Genomic DNA, 24,466 nt, shown 5'->3' with positions numbered 1-24,466 from the left:
CGCATTTACATGAGTAAGTGCTTTCTTTTCTTATTTTCCAAGAGATGATCAAGCATTAGGAACCATGAGTACTGAGAAAGTTGGCCTTTTGGGGAATCAGCATAGATATAAGGGCTGGTTTCTTTGACAACTAATAAAAGTGACAAAAGAGAATAAAAATCCAGAAAGAATGGTGAAGCCATTCTTCAAAATACAGTAATGGGAAGCTGTCTTCACGGCTGAGCATCCTGAAACCACAAACAATCCCCGAAAAACTCTCTCTCACACACACACTGAAAAGTAATGATTGATAAAGGAGAGAATTAATTATTATTTAAAAGCTTCTTTGTAGACAGGCATTATGTTTCCTAAAATTTTGCTCTATTTAAATAGTGAATTACATTTAAATACAGAGTTCTTAAATATTTTGACCTATTATGAGTCTTAGTTTGGGCAAAGCAAATAAAATAAAGTGGAAGTAGATACTCTTTGATTCCATTTACCCAGTGTTCTCCTAGCAGCAGCTTGTTGAGGGGTATAGACAGAACACATTTTATCACCTTTTGGTGTTCTACAGTTTTTCTTCTAGGAGATAATGAATTCCAAATATATGTGTATATCCAAAATATAAGTTTAAAAGTACACAGATATTATGCCTTAACATGCTTATATTGATCTTTTCTTGGTATTATAACAAATTACCATGAACTCCATGGCTTAAAACAACAGTAGTTTATTATCTTACCATTCTGTAGGTTAAACATTTGACACAGGCCTCACTGGGGCTCAAGTGAAAGTGTTGGTAGGGCTGTGTTACTTGTTGGAGGTTCTAGAAGAGAATGCATTTCTCTGCCTCTTCTAGTTTCTAGAGGCTGTCTGCATTGCTTGGCTCATGGATCCCTTCCTCCGTCTTCAAAGCCAGCCACCCTCGTATCTCTCTAAACCAATACACAATGATTATAGTATCTCCCTCTGAATCTCTATCTCTGCCTGCCTCTCCAGTGTTTGAGGACTCCCGAGGTTATAGACAGAGTGTCTGGATAATCCACAATAATCTCTCCATCTCAAAATTAGTTAACAGGCTTCATTCCATCTGCAAATTTAATCCTCTCTTCTCATGGATATTAGTTTGCTAGAGCTGCCATAACAAACTACCACAGTCTGGGTGGCTTAAACAACAGAAATTTATTTTCTCACAGTTCTGGAAGTTCAAAGCTAGAAGTCCAAGCTCAAGTTATCAGCTGGGTTAGTGTCTGGTGATACCTCTTCTCCTGGGTCCCGAGGACCCAGCTGCCTTCTCGCTGGGTCCTCACGTGGCCTTCCCTCCCAGTGAGCACAGAGAGACAACTCTGGTATCACTTCCTTCTCTTATAAGGACATAAGCCTTCTGGGATTAGGACTCCACCTAATGACCTCACTTAATCTTCATTACTTCCTTCAATGCCCTGTCTCCAAATTCAGTCACAATAGGGTTTACTAGAGGAAAATGTTTCTGTATTTACAATACTTCTCACACCAAAAGTTGGGGGTTTTCCTCATCAACAGTCAATCCTTCCACTTTCCAGATACCAACTAGCTGTCCTACAATTTAATTCAATTCTGATCACATAGGTTAAGGGCTAAGTCCCACGAGACTGCTCCCATTTCTGATACCTGTCATAAGTCCCAGGTTGTCACCTGTACTTGTGACTAACCAGCTATAAATCAAATGTTCCCACAGTGCCCCCCCTCCAATTCAGTAATTAGTTATAAAGGCTTACAGAGCTCAGGGGAACTCTTTACTTAAATTTATCAGTTTATTGTAAAGAATATGGTAAAGAACACAAACGGACACTAGGTGAAGAAATCCAGAGGGTAAGGTCCAGAAGGGCCCCAAGCACAGAAACTTCTGTTCCTATAGAGTTAGGGTGCTCCAAGCATCCTGTGTGTGCATGTTCACACTGACCCAGAAGCACTCTGAACCCTGAAGTTTAGGGATTTCAATGGAGGCTTCATCATATAGGCATGATTGATTGCTAACTTAATCTTCAGCCCCTCTGCCCTCCCCTGGGGTCAAAGGGATAAAACCTGAAAGTCCATGTCTTGGTCTTTCCATGGACCAGCCTCTATCCTGACACTCTCTAGGGGCCCTCAGTCACCATCTACTTCATCAGCATACAAAAAGACAATCTTATCACTATGGGGATTCCAAGGGTCTTAGAAGCTCTTGTGTCAGGAGCTGGGAACTAAGACCAAATATTATAAAAAAAAGGTGTCATTGTCACCCCTATCACTCAGGAAATTACAGGAGCTTTTGGAGCTCTGTGCCAGGAACTAAGGACAAATACCAAGCATATATTTCTTATTATATCACAAGGTCACAAGCTTCAATGTATGAATTATAGGGGGAACACAATTCAGCCCACACATCCTGTGACCTATTGGTCTCAGGTTCTGGGAATTAGGACATGGGCATCTTTGGTAGAGCCATTCTTCTGCCTGCTACGGTGTTTACTTTGTACTGCAGACTCACCACAGTATATGCATGCTCCTGAGGCCAAACGAGGGAACAATGTGAGCCTCATCACACATTGGGCCAGGGGTTGGAGAGACTGCCTAGGACAGTGACTCTCCAGCATTTTTTTCCCCAAAGTGGTTGTAATTGATACTTGGACCATTTCCAAACAGAGAACCAGCCTTTCTGCCTCGCTGGCACTGATGCAGGGGAAGATCAATGTGAGCACTTACTCAGAGTAAAAGGTAGAACTGTCAGTGGTGTCGGGCTCTCCAAACCTTGGGGCTGTAGCAGCTGCACACTGTGGTGACTCACAGGTGCCCAGAGGTTAATCTGAACACTGTTAAATGGTGTACACTGAGCAGATCCTGGCAAAGGACCCATGGACTGGGTTTTAAAATCCACATTTTAAGATAGCATGATGCATTACAGAGGCAAGAAATAAGCACAGCACTAGATGTTATAAAGTATGCCTCTGAAAAGTGCAGAAAGAATGTGATTCCTAGAGCAAGGAAAAGCTCACATCTTTATATTCTCCTTTTATCATTCATGAAGGTCACCGGGTTAATCATCCCCATTATTCATCATTTGTGTGTCAGGATACACAGAGATGCGACCATCTTGATAAAAGGTCTTACTGTTCTCAAGAGGAAATAATTAGTCCCGGGAGTAGGAGATTTGCAGATTCCACCCCTAAAAGGAGACAGCAAGTATCTGCAGAAGGAAAACAAATGTAGCTTCCCCCTACCTCATTATCTCTACTCACCACCTCTTACTGCTGGCCAGAAGCTTGTTAATATTTTTTTTATCCAGAATTAGCTGCCATTCTGATAACACCAAAAAAAAAAAAAAATCAAGCAATGGAAGTATAAAAGAAAGAAGATTAAAATGACAAGGGAATAACTTTCTTGACCTTCTCCCATCCCATCGAATACACACACTCACTCACACACATGTTACAGAACACATTAGTAACCCAGGCCAATATGAAGAACATCTATGCTCTCCATATTATGATAGTTCCTAAAGACAAAAAAAAAGCACCTCCATGTTAACTCATACTTAGTCTCGGTCACATCCTGGACACAACATCCTTGTGTCAAGACAAGAGTTGAAGCCATGCACACTGGAATGCAGAAAAGTCTATGCAACCACTTAACCACCCCTTCCTATGCCCATGGCAGGCACTGCTGAGCAGTCACAGCGTTATTTCCTATTGAATCAGAGGAAACTTTATAATCCCTAGCAAGGGCTCCAGGTAGTCCCTCTAAAGCATTCAGGACTGGCAGTAGAAATGATGCCTATTTGTCTTCCTGGCATATAACATTACTAATTTCTCCCTCTCCACCAGCTTCTTCCTCACCCCCTTCAAACATAGATAGGCTGTACTGTCAACCACAAATATTTGCGGAGTACCTACTGTGTGCCAAGCGCTCTTTACTGCCTGAGTGGAACACAAAGGCTAATAATCATATCCATCCTAAAGTGGGTGTTGGGGTTATTACAGGAAACCTCCCCTGGAGGACTTCAGCGAGCCTGAGGAAGGTTGAGTGAGGTGGCAGAGAGGAAGGGTGAATAAGCACTGACTCCCTGAGACCTAGGACAGTGGGAATTAGCCAGGACAAGAAGAGGAAGAAAACCACAGGCCAAGTGGTAGAAACTGGAAGTGAGAAGGAGCACAGCAAGCAGTAGGAGCAAAAACGGTTGGGCAGTGGGTCAGTGAGACAAGGAGTAGGTTTCCTCCCCAGTATGAAAGTGCTGTACTGATTTGGTCCACAGGGGTCTTCCTTTTGTTTTTCTTCTTCCCTTCCAAATACTTTTCTTCTTAATAATGTATCGGGTACTAAAAAATGTATTAAAATGTGAATGCCCATTGAGAAAGTTGATGAAAAATAGAGAATTAAAATCAAAATCAGCTCCCTGTTAACACAGTGGTGTGTTCTCTTCGGATAGTTTTTTTTTTCTATGCTATCTCTCTGCCTTGGCCTCATTTGGAGGTAGGACATTCAGTTTCGTTGTTTATTTTGTTGAGGGGGGGTACTTTTTCTGCTTAACATTTACTGTGCACATTTTGTTCATCAAACCATAAATTTTTCATAATTTATTAAGCAATCTTCTACAGGTGGCTACAAGTTTGGTTTTTTTTGCTAAGTTTGTGCTATTCGATATATTATTCTTGTACAGAAGTCTTTGTTTACATCATGGGTGTTCTGAGAGAGATGCCTGGAAGAAGAATTGTTGGGTAATACAATAAAATGGGCACTTAGTCAGACTGCCAGGTTGCCCTTCGGAAAGGTTTCCCGCTCCTTGCTCGCCAGCAGCAGCGGACGAGCGTGTTGTGCCACCTCCCGCCCCTGCCGCAGCAGAAAGCGTCCAGGTTTTACTCATTGCTCACACACGAGTTAGACTCATTGCTTCATTTGCGTTACTTTCATTCACAATTTTAAATGTTATTTTTAAATCTTGAGATGTTGGAGACTCATAGTCCTCTCAAACTCGTCAGGTAAAAACATTGAAGGCTTGTTTGTCATTCTTATACAGTCACATTAAAAACAACATTTGTTTCCACCTGTGCCACTGTAGAGATGAAAATCACCACACGCCCGGCACCCCGCGTCCTGCCGGGCCTCACCCCGCCGCCCGCGCTCCCCACAGGGAGCCCCGGCCGGAGACCCTCACGACCCCGCACAGCCCTCCCCGCCGGACTCCCCTCGGCGGCCAGGCCTCCTCCGCCTCAGCTCCCGCCAGCGCTTCTCCACAGGAAACCAGAAGGACTTTTTTAAAATCTCCCCTAAACGCCCCAAGAGGTTCCGGGGGTAATCAGACCCAATTCCCGGCTCCTCCACCCCTGGCCGCCCGGCTTCCCGCTCCCCTCACCTCAGCGGCGCCCTCCCGCCCCCGGCCCCCAGGTCCCCGGCCCGGCCTTCCGTGTGGTGCCCCGGGGCCGCGCTCGGCTGTGGCGCCACCGGAGCGCCGCCAGCCCGGGGGCCTGCGCTCACCGCCCGGTGCAGCGCGCTTTCCCACAAGACCTGGCTGCTTCTACTCGGGGCACTTCTCGGAACTTACACCCAACATTTTTGTGATGATCTGTGTAGGGTCCCCTCCCCAGTAAAATGTTGTCTCCAGACACCACACTTTTCTTTTCCCAGTCCAAGCCCAGAGGGGAAGACAGACGGAGGGAAGCGGGGGGTAAGGGCTCCACCGCTGCCCTCAACTCAGTTCCACTCGGCTTCTAGGGGCAGCGATTCCTCCCAGATCCCAACCTACAGGTGCCAGAGTCAGCTTTGACGTGACGTCGGGTCTGAGCCGGTCCCCCGGGAACGTGGCAGAGACGGCGGGGGGGGGGGGGTGGGGGGGGAGGGGGAGACAGCGCGCGTGCGCAGTGACTGGCCGGGAGCCGAGAGCCCGCACGTCTGAGGAACCCAGGAGCCAACGACAAGCCTCCACCTTCCCTTGGGACGTAGCCTCCACCTCTCTGCCACCCCTGGCCTGGTGCCAGAAATCGTGCACGCAGGAGCCCCGTTGACGTTGGGCGACCAGCGGAGTGGACAATACACAGCACACCTCAGTTACGGTCATGCTCTTCTCCTGAGTTGCCTCTTCTGTCAGGCTGACCTCCAGCGAGGCCTGGTTAGAGACCCGCCTTCCCGAAGCTTTTCTCCTCCGACCGTAGCACGAACGACCTTCACTAACACAGAAGTTTACCTCTGACTGTTCTCAGACTGTTTGTTTTCTGTCTAATCTCATCTTTCCAGTTAAACGTCTAGTCCTCGGGAGCAGGGCTGGCCCTTCCCTTTCTCTTCCTTTTACTTCGCTTTGTTTTGGTACCTCAAATATCCTACAGAGTCGGTGTTTAATTTCCATGAAACGGTGGGAGGGAGGGGAGGAAACCTAACCAGGAATTCAGTTCACTTAGGAGAGAACTTGGTTTCACTGACCTCTACAATCCCACCCCTCCATCCGTACTTTCAAAAAAATAATCTTTTAAATCTAAAATATCCTGGAAAAGATTTAATTGAATTAATAAGATTTTACCCCAAGGCTTCGCATTTCATCGAAAGATAAATAACTTACTAGGACTTCATAAAAGTACACAAGGGCATCAGTTTTCACCACTCTTTTTCCTCCAGTGGATCAGATACTCTGATTCCCTTTGGTGGGATGTAGCAAATGAGACACTAAAATCGCTCCAGCTACTTTTCATACACAAACAAACACTACTGTCATTTCTACCTTAATATTTCTGGATCTTAAAGAGCCTTCAAATCTATCCTCTTCTTTCAATCACCACCCCTGCTTTCTGGTCTAATCTGCTGTCTCTTGCAACCACTCCCAGTTGGTTGGTCTTCCTTCAACTATTCTTACCCTTCTCTGCACATTCCACTCAAGCAGCCAGGGTCCAAGCTGCTCATGGCATTTTCCTCCTTAGAATCCCTTAGCTACTGCCCTTGCACATTAATGAAGACCTTCGAGGGTTGGCACGGTCTGAGGCCAACCACATTACATTTCACCCCAATCTCTCTCATTCTTGTGATTCCTATGGGCTCCGGCCACAAGACCTTCCTTTCATTGCTCACCTTGCTTCCTCTAGCTCCAGGGCTTCTGTGCATGCTCCCTTCCTCAGCCCAAACGCTACTTATTTCCTAGGGAAGCCATTCCTGAGCCATACAAGACAACACAACCTCCCCCCTCCATTATATACACACACACTCAGCACCACATGCTTTTCCTTCACAGTACTTATTACATTTGCTATTATGAATTTGTTCATATAATTACTTGTATAACACCTTGCCCTCCCAAACCATTCTAAAAATTATAAGGATCGAAACTATGTTTTGTTCACCATTATATACCCTTAGTGCCTAAATAGTACCTGGCATGTAGCAGATATTTAATAACTATCTGTCAAATGAGTGCCATCTGCAATAGATATTAATAAGATGGATGTCTTTTTTTTTCTTTTTAATCTAAGTCTACCCAAGCCAATATTTCAATGAATTGAATTTGAGGGAAAGAGGAAATTAGATTGAATATTCCTCTTCAAATAAAAGAATGATAAATCAGCCCAAAGTTACCCATACATTTATTTCCTGTAAGTCTACATAAATTGCTTGCACACTAATCACATTTCCCCCAAAACAACTGAGAGCAATTCAATAAGCCCTTGCTTAAAAGGATCAGGGCCTGCTCATGGGTTTTTGTTTTGTAAATAATACTTCATTTTTACAAGTGAAGAAATAGTCTAGATATTCACAACTCCTCAAACACAGGAGGGGAAGTAATTTGGGATAAAAAGGAAGGAAAGACACAATATTTTAGTTTGTAAAATTGGTTTATTTACAATTTGGTATTTTAAAATTGTATTTGGAATTTAAGTTTGATATATTTCCTTGGCAGTCATTCTGTTTTCTTAAATATGAAGGCAAAGGGTAGGACACCTGAGTAAGTCTGAATTTAAGGGATTTACCTGCTGCTCCAGTCAGTAAAATTTAACATTTACTCCCTGAGAATTAGTAGTAAAACTATTCTCACATTCAAATGTAAAAAGTGTATTTTAAGAAAAGAAAGAAAGCTACTTTAATTACCCTCCCCCCATACGGCCATATGAGAAGTTCCTCTTTCACAAATTAACTGAGGGGTGTGCGCACTTGCGTTTTAGTTTTGGGGTACACCTAAAGAGACTAAGATGGTTTACTCCTATTTTTTGTAGTTTCTCCCCTTTTAAAAAATATTCCTGAAAACGGATACACAATTCATTCAAATAAAAGTAATACCCACTGCTAGCTCAAATTTACTCCCTTTCTAAATGTGTAGATTTTCCTTCATTGTCCAAGACCGAAATTCTCTGATTGTCATCCGAAGTCCACAGTTTTTGCAGTCACTTCAGAGCGAGTCACTTTAGTTTCCTCCCATATCAACTGGAGGTAATTATAGTTCACAGGGATGTATGAGACTGAGCTCACGTTCATACAACACCACAGGATCTGCACAGCATTCTTAAAGAGCAGTGCTCTAGAACACAGGGTAGTTCTAATGCATCCTGCTGCTCCTTACTATAGATGACTAGTTAATGCCCCTCAAATGTTGGCTTTCTTTAGAGGTGTAAATACTAATTCATTAGTTTGCTCATTAAACTTCCTTGAGGTGTAAAGGAGTGGCAGTTAGGCCCCCCTGCCCTCGTATAAAATGGAGCACAGATACAAAGGATGTGACCACAGTGAAACAGTAAGTCAAACCAAATAGACCAAAAAATATGCAGTAATAGGCAACTTTCTTATGTGGGTGCAACACACTAGCAGTCATTTTCCATTTTGGGTAGTGTTAAGTATTACTAATGACAAGTGTTTATTTGCCTAATTGCCCCAAGGAAATGCAGGGCAATTCACTTTTTTAAAACAATGAAACAAAGCCACAAATACCCCTTCTTCAAATGTCTCTTTATGTTCTGTGTCCAAAACAGAATATAGTCAAGCTAACCTCCCTTTTTCTAAAAGACAAATACCAATGCCAGCTAGAAACATTCTCAAGTGTTAGTTTAAAGCCAATTTTTAAGCTCCAAGAATATTCGTTTGTATGTTGTTGATTCCAAAAGGGAAAAGATTAGACATTCAAATGGAATGTAGTATTAATTAACTTTCTTAGGAGAGCTTTGCAGAAAAGAGAAGAGTGGGAACTATTATCTGATCTGAAGGAAGTCAGATCTGGACGATCTAATTTGCTGCTTTAACATCAACTTCCAATGTTATACCTAATGTGCATTTCTTAAAAATATATTTCTAAATATGTGGGGTTTCTTGGTTGGTGTTTTTTTACTGGGTAAGATCTTTGAGTAGCAAGAGCAGCAATAATGGAAGTCTATGACATAGGCTATGATGAGACCACATGTGGGTTTGGAAATTCCTACAGTATGCTCTTGTTTTAGCAAATCCCACTTCTGCTTCAGGAAGCCACACTAAGTCATTCTTCAGTTGGTGGTGGTGGGAGGGGTATAATAAAAATGTGAGGTAGTTCTTTCCACAAGAAGGAAATATTTGTCTACATAATATCCTTGCAATGTCTGACAAATTACTAGAGCATCTGCTTGCTGTCTATCTGTTAAGTAAACTCTTAGCTTGGCATTAACTGAACTTGACAAATTATGAGCCAGATGCAGTTCACAGGCCTTATTTTCTGATCCAGCCATGACAGACAGAGACACTAAAACCCCCCAAAAAGGGAACCACAGAGACCACCAAAAGTATAAGTACTGCAGAAGCAGAAGCATGAAAACGCATATGGGGCAGCTGGCAAAAGCACATAACTTACCAGAACTGTGTGCAGAAAAGAATGAAGACTGGTGGGGATTAATTTACAGACTCTGCTCCCATAGTTTAACTGTCACTTTGAAGGTAAACAACAACAACAAAACAACAAGATTTGAAGTTCTAGCAACAGAGAGAACATGGCAGAGGCTATCTGAAGGAAAATTAACATAGTAACACTAGGAATAAAGGAACAGAATATCCTGAGAAAAGCAACAGTTGCCTATGAAAACTTCAGTCTTTCTTACTTGGAATTTGCACATTTGTCTGGAATAAGAAATCAATTACTGCTGAAAATATTTGCATTTTAAACTCTGTCTAGGCTACTAGCCCAAGAATACCAGAAATAGATCAGGAATAAAATTATAGTTAGAAAGGGGGAGAAAAAATAAGGTAGGACATTAAAATTTTATTCTGAAATTATCTCTGGCCACGACAATAAAATTTAACAAATATTCACTGAACAGTCTTACTCCTGCCATCAGCTGTACAATACATACAGTATCATAGAACTGGCCACTAGGATTAACATCCACTAGAACATATTTCATGTTAAGTGGCGACAGCAGCATCTCACAGAAATTTTTACATACATATATACACAGTCCACATTCAACCATTTTCACATATTTTCAGTACACACAGTTGCAGCATATTACAGTCACGTGTCTAAGTTGTTGCTCGATAAGAACTCAAGCCACTGCCTAGACATAACTGTAGCAGTTGAGCTGAGTATAATTACAATTCATTTTATATATGTCCATAGCAGAGAGATGTACAAGCCCCTAAGAAACAGAGTTCACAAATACTGCTTTTTAAAATGCTACCACAGCATTATGTTGGGCAATATTAAAACCTTTTACCAACCAAATCAGTTTTTTTTAAAAAGTCTTCTGCTTACCAGAAATATTCTTGATGAAAAAAATTACAAAAATGAATGTTCTCTTTAAAAGAATTCACACTGTTAAGATTCCAATATGGCCCAATGCTACTGATGCCTAAAGTGTTCCTAACATTCTGACGGAGTCCTTTAACATGACTCCAAACCATCCAGTAAGTTTAAAAGTGGCTTAAGTGCCTTGCACCCAAATTGTAAAAATCCCTGGCCATCCTTACTAGAGCCAGGCACATAGAAAAGGAATGCACTTTGGTTCATACCAAATGCCCTGGGATTAATCACACTATAAAATTAAATGGTTTGAGGTAAATTTTTACAAATACAGTTGATTTTTGTCTAGTGTTAGCATAACAAAAGAAAATATCATTTAAAAAATCAGTCTGATGTTAAAATACAACAAAGACCATCTTTAACCCCTTACACACAGGAATTCCCTGTGTAACTAAGCAATGGTTACTGTTTTCAGTGCCTGGTGATGATTCACGCCTTATGGTTTCTATTAAGGCCTGTAAGTAACTGGATATTTAAGACAGATGTATCTTTGCAGAGGTGGGTTCCATCCTTACTGCCCAGTATTCAAAGAGTTAAAAGAGGCCAAAAAATGCATGCCCTACAACATGGCATTCAGAACAAAAGGCACATTGTTAACACTAAGGGCACAATTTCTCCTCTACTGTTAATCTACACTGTCTTGCATCACTCTGTTGTTCCACTGCTGTAGCAATACACTTACGTGTGCTAATGCACACTCTGGTGGTGCAAGAAACGGAGCCAGTTGAGACTGCAACCAAAGACAAGACGATACTGTGCTATTCCTAAATCTGAAAACAGCTCAGGCATCCCTAGACAATGGTAACCTGTGAGACCAAGGACTGTTTCCAAGCCAACTCCTAGTAGCCTATCAGAGCCCTTCGTTTATTTACGTTTTAAAATCACAAAAATGCAACATTGTTTTTTTTGACATTATAATTAAGCTAGAATTTTTGATAAGCAGCTCTATCCCTAAACACTGAGTGGGGTGGCTCTTGTGAATAAATTCCACTGTATTTGGGGGGTGGCAGGGGGAGCCCCAAAGCGCTGCACATTAGTTTGGCTGAAAAGTTTCCGGTTACATTTGTGAGTAGAGATACTCACAAATGTTTTGTTGGCATCTTAAGAACCAGTTTTCTGTGGTGGGGGGAAAGTCAAACAGTACTAGTCCATTTATAAATTTTCACATGTATAATTGTTTCAGAGGGAAATTCATATTAATGGTAGGCTCAGGTTCATATAGTTCAACCTAAATGTGAAAATGAGACTGAATATGGAAGAGGCGCATTGCAGGGGGAAAAGAGCCTTTATGATTTTGTTTATTATGATGACCTAAAAAAGCTAACCGTCATTAAGAGGCTTGTGGTTTTACAAAGCCATCACACCAAGTCTTAACATTTCTTATGTCTTTAAGCCAAAATTTTAATAATAAATACATAATCCTTAAATTCTGTAAGCCAGTGATTGGGGGTATCATCACATAAGCATCATTTTAAAAGCAATTTACTAACACATTGCGCTTCCACAGATTACACAGAAATGTGTACAATATGATAAAAAATTTGCCTAAGGAGAAGAAGCTATAGTTTTTAAATACAGAAGTACAAATTAATTTATCAGTAACACCCTTAAATAGAAAGCAAACATCAACATCACTATTTTATTAATAAGCTAATCTTATTACTGTTTTTTGGCAAATCTCTGTAATATTTCCTGAGCATTTTTCTCCACCATCAACTGACAAAGCCTCAAGATAGGTGTTTTGTTCAAAACTAGCTTTTTTTAAAAGTAAGAAAAACTGTAGGATTAATATTTAAAAAAAAAAACAAAAAACTTAAACCGGAAACTTTCTTGGCCTCACTGGGGACCATGCTTTAAGTACTTGTAAATCAATGTACAGGCAATACAATAATATCTGTGGATATAAAAGAGTATTTATCTTAACTTACACTACCCAAACCTATTTCCGAACAGGCAGAAATCTTTCTATATTAAATTGCACATACTAAAATTTTTTTTCACGTGCCTTGCAATTGATATATATCACTGCTCATACATTAGTGATAAAATACTGAAATTTCTACTGTGAAAATAATTATCATTCAGGGAAGAAAATAGTCTTTTACTTTTAACTCTCAGTTACTTTTCCAGGTAAAGTGTCATTCTCACAAAAACAATCAGTGCAATCCAAAAGAAAGTGAAATAGAGGAATGCAATTTCTGTGGTTCTTCTAATGATACAAAGAATAAATCAAACCATTAAACTTGAGGTTGAACTTTTCCTCCTTTAAATCTGCTGTTAAAATTGGCCTTACAGAACAGCTACAATGACTTCTGCTCATCAAGAGGATTTTCAACCCTCTTCTTCTTCTTTTTTTTTTTTTTTTTTTTTTTAAAGAAACAGTTGATACTTTCCCAGGCTAAGAGAACCTTACAGTGGTACTCAGAAAGTGGGAACTCGTGTTAATCTATTAACCCTTCTTTGGAACTGTGGAAATCCCCACCTTAAGTAGCCGTTCTTTTTTTAATTGGAATATGAAACGGTGGTCATAATCACAGCTGAAATGTCTCTTTTCTGTATTAACAGTCTAGGATATCTGTTTGAAGGAAGAAAAAAAAACTTAATGCAAGCAACAGATGTGTGGTAAAAGAGTAACGGAGGAGAAAAGCAAAGAGAAGGAGGAACATATCATATAAATCATTTCTAAATTTAGGTGCAAGACCAATTCTGTAACATGAGGCCTCTTTACAAAACAGCTTGCCGATCATATTAGAAGGTTTGGAGGAACACACACTTCTCTATTTACCCACCAGGTCTGGCTGGCCAGCTCTGAGAATGTCAGAATGCTAACTGGTCATTTCCACCGTGAGGATTTTATTTTGTTTGAGCATGACTTCAGAAAAAAATCTCTAAGGTGCAATTTTTCTTGGAATATTATTTTCGTCCTGACCATTCCTCTCCCACCATTAACTACTACCCGGATAACCTATGGCCGACAGAGGCAGGGCGGGCTACACCTGCGCCTGGACCTGGAGCATGGAGAGAGAAGGGGGGGCCTTTGGGGCAATCGCCTTGGGGAGAATAAACTAGAAACCATACAAACATAGTGAATGTCTCTGACACCAGTCTGTAAATGCGTGGCAGTCATGAAGTATCAATGGCCTGCCACTGATGTTTATTACTCTGCCACACTAAGTACAGTAAGGCTCATCGTACGTTTAGAACACAAAACCAGTTTCAGAAAGTATAAAAACTTAAAGCATTGTCCCCATGTATTTTATAAAAACAAAACAAACAACTTTCTTACATTAAAATAAGTGCTGAAGAGATACAAATGAGTTGAGTTATTGAGCAAATAAAAACAGGTCTGAGCTACTCCTTTCCAACCCAGTAAGGCTCAGCAACATCCGTATTGTATCTTTCAGATTACCAGCATCAGGGGACTCAGCTCAGCTAACGAGTTTTGGCAAGACTGTCCTCTGCTGAATATTCCCATTGGCATCTGTCATCTGTGCCAAATTAGTCCTCAGTTTGGAAGCAGAGCTGGAAGGTGGAGGTAACTTGGAAATGGAAGTGATAGCACCAGTGCTCTCGGTTATCCTTTTCACTGCCGTCTTCTCCCCTGCTGGAGGCTTTGGCAACCGCCTCCTCAGCCAGGGATGCCGTAAAGCCTGGCCGGGGGTCATGCGGACCACAGGATCCCATTCTAAACACTGTTTCAAGAAGTCAAGGAAAAGGGGATCATCGCAGCCCTTCAGAGCATTCCCCCACTCTCTGCTCTCCGGCGGGCCCCTCAGTTTCCCCCTCCGGGAACGGCCTCCATTGAGAACCACAGAGCCGTCTGAGAGGGTCGTGACAGTGCAGTAACGGGGATAACCCTTGGAGCTCACGAAATTTTTGGCTCGTTTAGATGCATCCAGCAGTTTCTGGGAGGGCATGCCCAACAGTTCGATCATACAGGCCAGCTGGTCTCCTTCATCTTCCCCAGGCAAGAGGGGGTAGCCGGTCAGGAGCTCCGCTAAAATACAGCCCAGGCTCCACATATCGATGGGCATACCGTACCTGGCGCCAAGGATCACTTCCGGAGCCCGGTAAAAACGGGACTGAATGTACGTATAGACACGTTGATGCTCGTAACAACTGGAGCCGAAATCGATCACTTTAATACCACTCCTGCCCTGCTGCTTTAATAAAATGTTCTCAGGCTTAAGGTCACAGTGAATTATTCTGTTCTTGTGCAAAGCATCCAAGCACTGCAGAATGGAGTGGGCAAACTTGCGAACCAAAGGCAGGCTGAAGCCCTGAAATTTATTCTTCTTGATGAGCTCATAGAGGTTCATGCTCAGCAGCTCAAACGTCATGCAGATATGGTTGCGGAAGGTGAAATTCTCCAGCATGTGGATGACGTTCATGGTGTTGTCCTTGTCCTGCTTGCGCAGGTGTTCCAGGATTCGGATCTCCTCCGCAGCCTGCCGGTGGAAGCGCTTTTCATTTCGCACCATCTTCAGGGCCACGTGCTGGTGGACTTTGTGGTCATAGGCCTTGACCACCTGCCCGAAGCTTCCCTTCCCAATGACCTTGAGGACCTCGTACCTGTAAGCCACATGATCGTGGGGCACCTGCACGTATGATCCCTGGTCATCGTCATAGCCACCGTTGTTGGGCCCACCTGTCATGCCCTGGCGCTTCTTTGCATTTGGACCCAAGAAGTATATTTCAGGGTAGCTGAAAATCTCATGGTGTTCAAAGGTGGTTAGTTTTTGCATGTATTGCTTCATTGCTTGTTCCGGTGTCATGGGGGCGGCTTTCACCTTCCCCATGCCTTCCACAGACTTCAGAGAGGTGGAGCTCCCCTGCCGGCGATGGATGCTCTCCAGCTGCCGCTCTGGTACCACTGGCAATCCCGTTTTGCCCACTGTTGTAAGCCCATTTGGTTGTGTCGTGAGCACTGTCCGCTTGTTACTGTTATCCTCAAACAGCTGCTGCACCTGGATCTGTCCATGGCTGTGGCTGCCGACATGGAGGTGGTCATTCATGGTGTGCTTACTGCCACTAATCTGGAAGGCAGAAAGGGAATATGAATAAATGGAAGAGGGCTGTCTATTCCAATGGGATGTTGTAAGTCCACCCCCACCCCCAGGGCCCCCCCTTATCAAATCCAATTTGGTTTGAATTTATAGTCAGCATTGGGTTTACTAAACAGAAAGCTGTGTGCCCAAGAGGGACCCCATGAACACTCAGACAGGGAGAGTGGATTTGATGCTGACAGCCTCTGACAAAATAAAAGAAAAAGAGGTTAGCTGGCTCCGTAAGATTACAAAAACTTAGGATCCCGAATGTTACAGCTTACAGATGAGCAGCTTGCTGGGCATGTTAAAGGTCCTTAGAATAAGTTCCCTATGGAGATGGAGAATATCATTTCTGTTCCTCATTCTATACCTAATGCTGAACACAGGGCCTAGCATATCATAGGTGGTCCACTCAATCCATGCTTGATAGCAAAATGAAATAGGATACAGAAAAAGCACGAGCACATCCACTCTCTGCTGGCTCCCCCCACCCCAGCTAATAGCTCTCTTGTTACTGTAAGGCAGGAACCATGTCTGTCTCATTCATGTCTCTTTCTCCAGTGTTTAGCTCACTCTATTCTGAAAACACCAGTATCTTCATTCTCAGTTTCCACTACCTGGAAATCCAACTGCTTACACCTAAGAAAATGCATGATCCACTGGCAAAGAAAACTGTACTTTTAGGCTTGACAGATTCCAGCGTAGATATGCACTGCAGCATCTTGTAAACCCCCAACCTATTTTTAAAAGTTTCCGGGCTTCACTGACTGGGATGACCATTTAAGGCTATTCAGCCCAACAATCCACCCTCTCTTTTGGGCCTTCCTTTGGTCAATGGCTCAGCTCCCTTAAGACATGTATTTCTCTGGGCTGCTGGGATACTCAGCTTTCCAACAAGGAATACAAAGTAGTGATTTCTATTTTCAGGCACACATGCCATCCCTGAACATTCCTGTCTAAACAAAACCAATGGTCTAAGCCAACCCCCCTCCCCCCTCTACTGAGAATCTATGTGAGATTTCTTTCTTTTTGCATTATTGCAAAGAGGTGAGGGGTAGGAGAGGACTCACAGCCAGGATACCCCCTCCCAGTTAGGAATTCTTGCCATCTTAGACAACCAACCACAAGTCTTAGAGTGTCCTGATTGATTTTTATATGAAATCTTAAAGATCAATTTGTCACTCACGATCCATCTCATTCATCCCACCACCGTTAGCTGAGGTTTAGCCACACCAGCGGCAGAGTCCCTGCCTTCTAGAAGTTTACAAGCAACTAGCTAAAGCCCTTTACCATCTGTATTTTTTTCTATTACCTCCTCCTAAGTCCTATCTTTTGGGCTTTATATACCACTGTAAGCACAGAACTGCTTTGCACGTGTAATGTAATAATTCAGGCAATGGTTTCGGACCACCTAGATTATAAAATGAAATTCCAAGCCCTTCTTACTAGAGACCAAGACCTTCGCATTTTCTTTGCCTGACACGTGGCATGCACAGTGGAGGTCTGAGGAGTGAGACTCCTTTCTCCGCATTCCTCTAAAACGAAGTAGAATACAGTATAGTGTGTGGGCATGTCTGGTGTGATTTCATGGACTGAGGGATTTTTATTTCTCAGACAGATTTCTGGAAGGCTTCTTGTTGAACCCTTTTATTAAACACAGAGATGATATTCCAAGCGAAGTGAACTTATCTTCTGTGAGGGTAGCTGCACAAGTTACTTTATCCTCGTTCTACACCATAAAAATGAATTGGGCAAATGTTGAGTATATACAAAGGTAGTACAGGTTTGCTCACTGCTTTTGTCCCCAAGCTTCACTTTCTGTACCCCTCCTCCCCACTGCGGTCTTTCAAGAACCAGGGAATAAAATGACCTGAAATTAGAAATACGCCACTCCTAGAGAACTACTCCCCTTAGGGCAGCACAGAGAGATTTCAGGAGAAGAATCTACATTCCCGATATAGTACATGCTACAAAAAGCATGAAGTTTCATTAGGGACAAAATCAACCTTAGGGCTTCAGAAACTCCTATGAGACAGCAAAGCAAAACTTCTTGAGCATTTAAAATTGACTTCCATTTTTACAACAGCAATTTTAATGTTCTGCATAATTTAAAATACAATCACAAAACTTTAGGGACTAGCACTAAAGAGAGCTTGCCAATGAACTCGATCACTTCCTATCTTTCCAACAGTCTTCTCTTGGAGTCCTCCACAATATTAACTATTATGCACCTACCCACTGGTCGGTCCATGGGTTCCACGGGGTTCAAGCCTCAACTCTGGTGACTTTTCACTCTCGTGACTCTCCCTGGTTGATGGTGACCACGATCTACACCTCTAGCTCAGACCCTGCCAAGCTCTGTCTCCTGAGCTCAAGACCCACGTGTCCAACTACAAATCAGCTGCCTTTCCCACAGGCGAATCAGACTCCGCTCCTGACTTTTCTACCGAAACGTATTTCTCCTTCTTTAACCCTTAACTTCTGATAAACGAAAGGCTTCACCTCCACATGGTCACTCATACTGTACACCTGGAGATCCTCCTCCATGTCCCCCTCACCTTCCCAAGTCATCATTAAACCGCATTATTTATATCTACCCCACGCACACTGCCTCGCCTCACGCTCCTGTTCCCTTTCACTGGGACAACTGAAGCAGCCTCCTCACATGACCCCTTGCTTCTAAGTCTAGAATTCCTCAAACTTCTTCCCTCCATGGCACTTCTAGGGTTGTTCAAAAGCACCGCACTGACACTGCCCTTGCTTTTGCTCAAGGCCCACAAGTGCACCCATTTTCACAGATAACGGCAAGAACTCACAGGCAAGAACACAAGACTCTAAAATGTAGCGCCTAGATGACCCTCGTCCTTCCAATGTTATCTACGATTCTCACTATTCTCTCCAAGGGTAAAAAAACTGGATTCCCCAAGACCTAGGGAAACACCATTGTTTTTATGTTCCTCTGCTTCTGGTGAGGTCATTCGCATAATGGTTAGGAGTCCGGGATTTTCAGTTAGACACCTGGGAAATGAATCCCAGCTCCACCACTGATTAACTGCTTGGGCAAGGCACTAATCTCTCTGAACCACAGCATCCTTATCCTTAAAAAGAAAGTAACAAAGGTACCTCATTAGGGCGCTTAGGAGAACTACTGTATTTTGCCTTGTATAATGCACACCCACATTTCTGGTCCAAACTTTCAGGAAAAAAAACTTTCATTTTAATTTTTAGTTCAATTTTTTATTTTCCTATACTTAGAAACAAAACCAATTATCATATCCCAGGGTATTCCTTTGTATACAGATATTACTTTGTATACAGGTTATTGCTTTCTAGAGTTACACTTTTAATGCATAAGCATAAATTTAAAAATTAAAAACATTTATACAGATATGGAATTAGTACTACTCATGTACAACTTGCATCCCTATTTTTCCCTCAAAAATGTAGGCAAAAAGTTCACATTATACATGGAAATATACGGTAAATAAGGTAAAACATATAAAGTCCTTAATATAGTATTGAGTAAAGAACTGTAATTATCATCCTTTCCTCCTTAACCACATGTAAGCAGTAAATTCCTAATGAACCTTCAATGTCTAGTTCAGTTCTCGACCTCCTCTGTGGAACTCCCTTTCCCTTCTACTTCACGGGTAATATTATAACACATTTTATTTTACTGTAATTGTTTTAAGATAGGATGTACCCACCTGGCTATGAGCAATGTCTGGGCAGGGCACCTGTTATCTTTTCTAAGTTCCTATCAATATAAACCCAAACATACAGTAAGCACTGATAAACATCTGTTGAATGGAAAAAGATGTCAATAAAAGCTTGTTAACTCTCATGTCTGAGTTATTCTTGAGAAGTACCTTTGTACCTTCATAAGAAAACATGAAGTGAGCACCCAGGGAATGAGGAATTGTCCCTGGTGAGCCAAGTCACAAGATGTTAGGCAATGCCTCAGCAGGGAGTTGGAGGAAAATGGCAGCAGCTGAAACGTACCTGTAGCAGATCCATCAACTAAACACCTAAAAGTGACGTATGGCATCTTTAAAACTTTCCAGGTGTTAAGGAGATTCACGTGAGAGGTTCTAGTGAAGGAGGACTCAAAGTCGCAAACACGGTAAAACTCTTAAAATCAAAACCAAACTTGGAAGCACAACTAAGTGGTCTACAAATGGCAGGGGGACCCTAGGAAAGTCAAAACATTTCCCGATACATAAGCTTACATCATCATCTGAAGGACACCCAAAACTTCTCTCCCTCAGCCTCTTGAAGCTTGAGACTGTGGCTTATTCCTGTTTGCCGATGCTTTTCCAGCAGTGCCTGCCCCACTTAAAAATACAGGGGTGGGCAAAAGTAGGCTTGCAGTGGTGAGTACACGATACATAGAGTTCATTTTTGTATTACTTATTTGCATTATGTAGACCGACTTTTGTCCACTCTCTATACACTGAATGAATGCAATTGTGAGATACCTACAAGGCATGAGTTAAAATGCAGAGCAACAATAGCCTTTTGTGACCAAAGGAAATAATTTAGTATTAAAATTATGTAAGAACAATAGTCTAACCAGTTTAGTAGTTTTAATATCTTCCAATGATAAAATGAAAAACAGCAGATATTTCTCTGTGCTAACATTTCTGGGCATTTTAAAACTCCCATGATGTCATCCTAGAAATGTACAGTGTTATGGGAATAAAATGAGCTGAAAAGGACTGGAATTTTAGCTCCTCCTCAAACAACTGATGGTCTGTGTGGCCCTGAGTCAAATGTCTACTTCCTTTTCTTCTTCAAAATATTATTTTTAGTAGGAATTTTCATTCTTCTTTAATTCCAATTACTTCATTAAAGTAAAACTGGCAACTGAAGAGTGCTTTAAACATTAAAACACTTATAAAAGTGACACCATATTAATATTTGGGAATTAAAAAAATAAGTATATTGATATCTCCCACATACTACATTGAAAGAAAAAAACTAGTAGGAAACAAGGTAGTTATTGGACATGCTTTTATGGCGGAGATAAACCAAATGACTAAGTGTACAATAGCATACCCATGGAGATAGGGAAAGAAGAGCAATTCATAGTCTTTATGATCTTATATTTGTCTACCTGCTATATCATTTACAAGGGAAAATATGGGCAAGCTCCTATGAAAAGATCATTTTCCTCTTATTAATGCTCCCCCCACAGACACACACACACAGTCACTTTAAAACAGCTCTTCTCAGGTGCAACTGCTGTGGAGTTAAAAACTTACAAAAACCGGAGAGCCATATGGGAATATGGATCTGCAAAGATTCTTGCGTTTATAATGAAATTAATACAATTTTCTAGAATCAGCAGTGCCAACCAGTATGTGACAGCTAGACTCAGGAGTGCCTGGGCTTTAGCTGCAGCCTTGGTATTAACTGACCAGAGAATTTTCACCAAACCAGCTGACTCGCCAGTCTCCTCATCTATAAAATGAAGGAGTGGAACCTGATAAATACTGTGGTCCTTTTACACTTCCCTATTCCAGGAAATCTGCAGTGCTGTGCAAATAAAACAAAAACGAAAAAACAAAACCCCAAATCACACTTTTTCAAAACCAAGCCTCCAAAGATCAACAGCATACTGAACTTTACAGATGAGTTAAAAAGAGGTAAATCAGATATCACAGCAAAATACAAGAATCCCTCATCAGGAGTCCTAAGGACCACCCTCACATTTTTTTCATTTTCAGTCCACGACGGGCTATTCTTCTAGTGGGTACTTTCGTTTTCTCTAACCCTATTACATATTTCAATTGCAAAGAGGCTCTGATCAAGCAAAGCTGGTCCTCATGAAACTGGAATCCAGATGCAAACCCAATTAATTTTTCCCCAGGTCACACCAACTCATGTGATTACATTCACTCATGGAGAAAAATGGCTGTTATATTTTCCAAATTGTCAGGTGATTCCAAACAGACAAATAAACCCAAACCCTTTAAAACAATGGCAAGTCCTCAATTAAAATGTCACTGTGACAAGACCATTCAACCATAAGAAATCACCTGGCCAACTAACAGATTCTCTTCTACCATCAACAGCACAACACAGACTGGATAAACTTCTGTGGAATTAATTCTTAGCTCCTGGGTCTAGCTGTGTCAGGAAAGAGAGTGGGAAAGAGAAGAAAGTGAAACAACAACAACAAAATGTTTTCCTATGAAACTTGCACACATCTGTTCAGGTCTCAAAGGAGATGCTCCACTCGTCTCACAAATTCTCCCCTAATAAACAAGTTTCGCCACAACACATTACCCTCAGAGCTGCTCCTCTGGTAACCTAGAAATTGCCTCTCCTACAAAACTCAACTTTCACTTAATAAAGCTAAATTCTTAGCAAGCATGCCTCATACAGAACCATCTTAGGCAGTTCCTCTGGAAAATCCAGTTGGAAATAAGTCCCCGAAAACCTTCACCTCCTCCAAGCATACACCTCATCTAGGCTGGCAGTCACCATCCAAGGGCCATCCCTGGGAGCTGAGAAAACCTACACACTGAAGTCAAACCCAGCTGATCAATCTCTGCAGCCAGGAACCCCGCTGGTCTCCCCCCTGCCCTCCGCCCTCAGAGGGACCTTGGCATCTATCAGGTGCCCTTGCCTTCCCACCTCCAAAGCAAAGCTTGCCCTTTGCTTTTGAGTGATATCCAACTGCAGAATCCTACAGGGTGGCTTGTTGTTCTGACAGCCGCTGTGGCTCTTAGTTTTGTTCATGTTAATTACAATTTCTGCTGTGTTCAAACCTGTAGCACTCATAAAACATGCTTCCACACGCTGAGGACAATTGGTGGTGTTCCCTGCTGGCTAGAGCCAGGCCTGGGAGGCTCTTTGGGGGATCGATTTTCCGGACAGGACGGCCTGGCTGTCCCCTAACATACATCTATAAATACCCACTATCCAACGTGGGGGAAGGGGGCTGTTTACCGGGTCTGGGAAAGGAGCACTGGGAGGCAAGAAAGGGGAAAAAAAGGAAAGAGAAGGAAAGAGCAAGGAGGGAAGTTCTAAGGAATAGGAGTGCAGGGGTGGGCGGGCTCCAGAGGGGAAGTGAGGGGCCCATGCCACGAAATCTTCCTTTGTGGCTGCAGCTTTGGGCTCGCCCAAGTTACAGAGGGTGGCGTCCAGGAGAAGCCACTGGACAGGGGCGTCACACACTTCGACCTCTGTTCTCCGAGCGCCAGAACCCACAAGTCCGGGTTTGTGCCCTGGCCCCTCCCGCACCCCTTACCCCCGGACGCCCTCACTAGGTCTCACCGTGTGGGCTGCAGCGGCAGCGTTGCTGGCCCGCAGGGGCGGCAAGGCGATGGGGGAGGGCGGGCCAGTCCCCACTCCGCTCCGGGGGGGCCCCACTCCAAGCCCAGGGGAAGCCTGAAGCTGACGAAGAGCGCTGTCCCCTCCTCGGCCTGGGAACCACGCGCAGGAGGAGACAAAAGAGGGTCAGGGGGGGAGAAAGTCACCCAGACCCGATGGCCCCACCCCACCCCTCACCGCAGTGAACCCCGTTCTCCTTGGGGGAGACACGGGGACCTTCTAAACGGGCGTCTAGGACACGGATCCTCAGCGCGCACCCAAGGGAGGGGGTAAGGCAGCAGCAAAGTTAAGTCGCCCCGGGTGCTCGAGTTCCCGACCCCGCAGGTTGACGCGTTGGGTCGGGACTGGGCGGCCCGCTTTGCAGGCGGCCACAGGCCCAGAGTGGGATTGGACTGCTGGCCAGGGCGCCGCCACCTCGCCAAGTCCGGGGCTGGGGGAGACCCGGGACAGCCCCAGCCTGGCAAGGGCGGAGGGCTCCACTCAGAGTGGCCACGGCCCCGCATGCAACAATGAGCAGAGCCGAGGCCAGAGCGCACCGTCAGCCCGGGAGCCCTGCCGAGGCGGAGACTTTGTTCGAGGTAACGCAGGCTGCGGGCGCCCGCGCCACGAGGGCTGGCCCGGGACCACGAGGGGGCCGGCAGGGTGGCGCGGCCCTCCTTACCGGTAGGGTAGGCGGCGGGAGCTGCGGCCGAAGGTTTCCTGGTTAACATGGCCGCTGGAGAGGAAAATGCATTTCAGGGCTGCCGTCTCCTCCACCGCCGCCCGTTCTGCTGCTACTTCAGGCGGCCACCGCCGCCTCCTCCTCCAGGTCTTCCTTCTAGCAGATCTCCGGCGCTTCTTCGCCGTCTCGTGTCAGCTACTGCCAGACACACACAGTCCACTGCATCCCCTCGGCCCGGGCCCACCGCCCGGAGTCCCCCGCTTTCCTCACCGCCGCCGTCCTCCTCTTCCTCGGGCGGCTGCAGCACCCCCTTGCCCGTGCACATGCCTCGCCCTCCCCTGCGCCGCTGGCCTCCCCGGGTCCCTCACATAGGGCGCGGGGAGCGGGCTGAGCCGCGAGGACCGACTAGCTCTGGAGCCTGCTGCCCAGATCGTGCGCGCGCTCCCGCGGACACTCGCCCAGGCGCCCGCTCGCGGTTAGGCTGGGGAGGGCAGCCCCGCCCCTGCTCCCCCGTTGCCGTGGGTGCAGGCCCCGCCCCGGACTCCCCCCAGCCCAGCCACACACACTCACGAGCACCCCACCCCCACCCCGCCACCACAGGAGTCCCTCCCCCCACTCAGTCATCTGCATGGCCACCCCTCCACTCCCCGGAAAACTCTGCGGCCTCGGCTTGCCCTGCCTCCCCCTTCG

The 24,466-nt window shown here is 44.0% G+C and overlaps 1 protein-coding gene across 2 annotated transcripts; it reads right to left on the bottom strand.

Annotated features, from left to right (window-relative positions):
* Nucleotides 1-10,166: 10,166 nt before the first annotated feature.
* Nucleotides 10,167-24,241, bottom strand: DYRK2 (dual specificity tyrosine phosphorylation regulated kinase 2). 2 transcript variants are annotated; one of them, XM_037136015.2, is made up of 3 exons: nucleotides 23,777-24,241; nucleotides 23,059-23,207; nucleotides 10,167-15,762 (listed from the first exon to the last, which is right to left on the bottom strand). In XM_037136015.2, exons 1-3 carry the CDS (start codon nucleotides 23,823-23,825, stop codon nucleotides 14,155-14,157), a joined length of 1,806 nt encoding a protein of 601 aa, XP_036991910.1. In that variant the 5' UTR covers nucleotides 23,826-24,241; the 3' UTR covers nucleotides 10,167-14,154. The 2 variants fall into 2 exon arrangements, with proteins under 2 accessions (XP_036991910.1, XP_036991911.1); XM_037136016.2 differs by lacking the exon at nucleotides 23,059-23,207.
* Between the last annotated feature and the right edge of the window lie 225 nt (nucleotides 24,242-24,466).

Source organism: Artibeus jamaicensis, unplaced genomic scaffold (genome assembly GCF_021234435.1).
Source record: "Artibeus jamaicensis isolate MK-2021 breed Jamaican fruit bat unplaced genomic scaffold, CSHL_Jam_final contig_233, whole genome shotgun sequence".
Classification (NCBI taxonomy): domain Eukaryota; kingdom Metazoa; phylum Chordata; class Mammalia; order Chiroptera; family Phyllostomidae; genus Artibeus; species Artibeus jamaicensis.
This window is presented reverse-complemented; position numbering and strand designations above follow the sequence as displayed.

Excerpts from the sequence above, each read along its gene's own strand:
- DYRK2 (XM_037136015.2), bottom strand. The coding sequence starts at position 23,825 with ATGTTAACCAGGAAACCTTCGGCCGCAGCTCCCGCCGCCTACCCTACC. Across the intron at positions 23,208-23,776 it reads TCCCGCCGCCTACCCTACCG|GCCGAGGAGGGGACAGCGCT; the intron begins GTAAGGAGGGCC and ends CGTGGTTCCCAG. Across the intron at positions 15,763-23,058 it reads CTGCCGCTGCAGCCCACACG|ATTAGTGGCAGTAAGCACAC; the intron begins GTGAGACCTAGT and ends TCTGCCTTCCAG.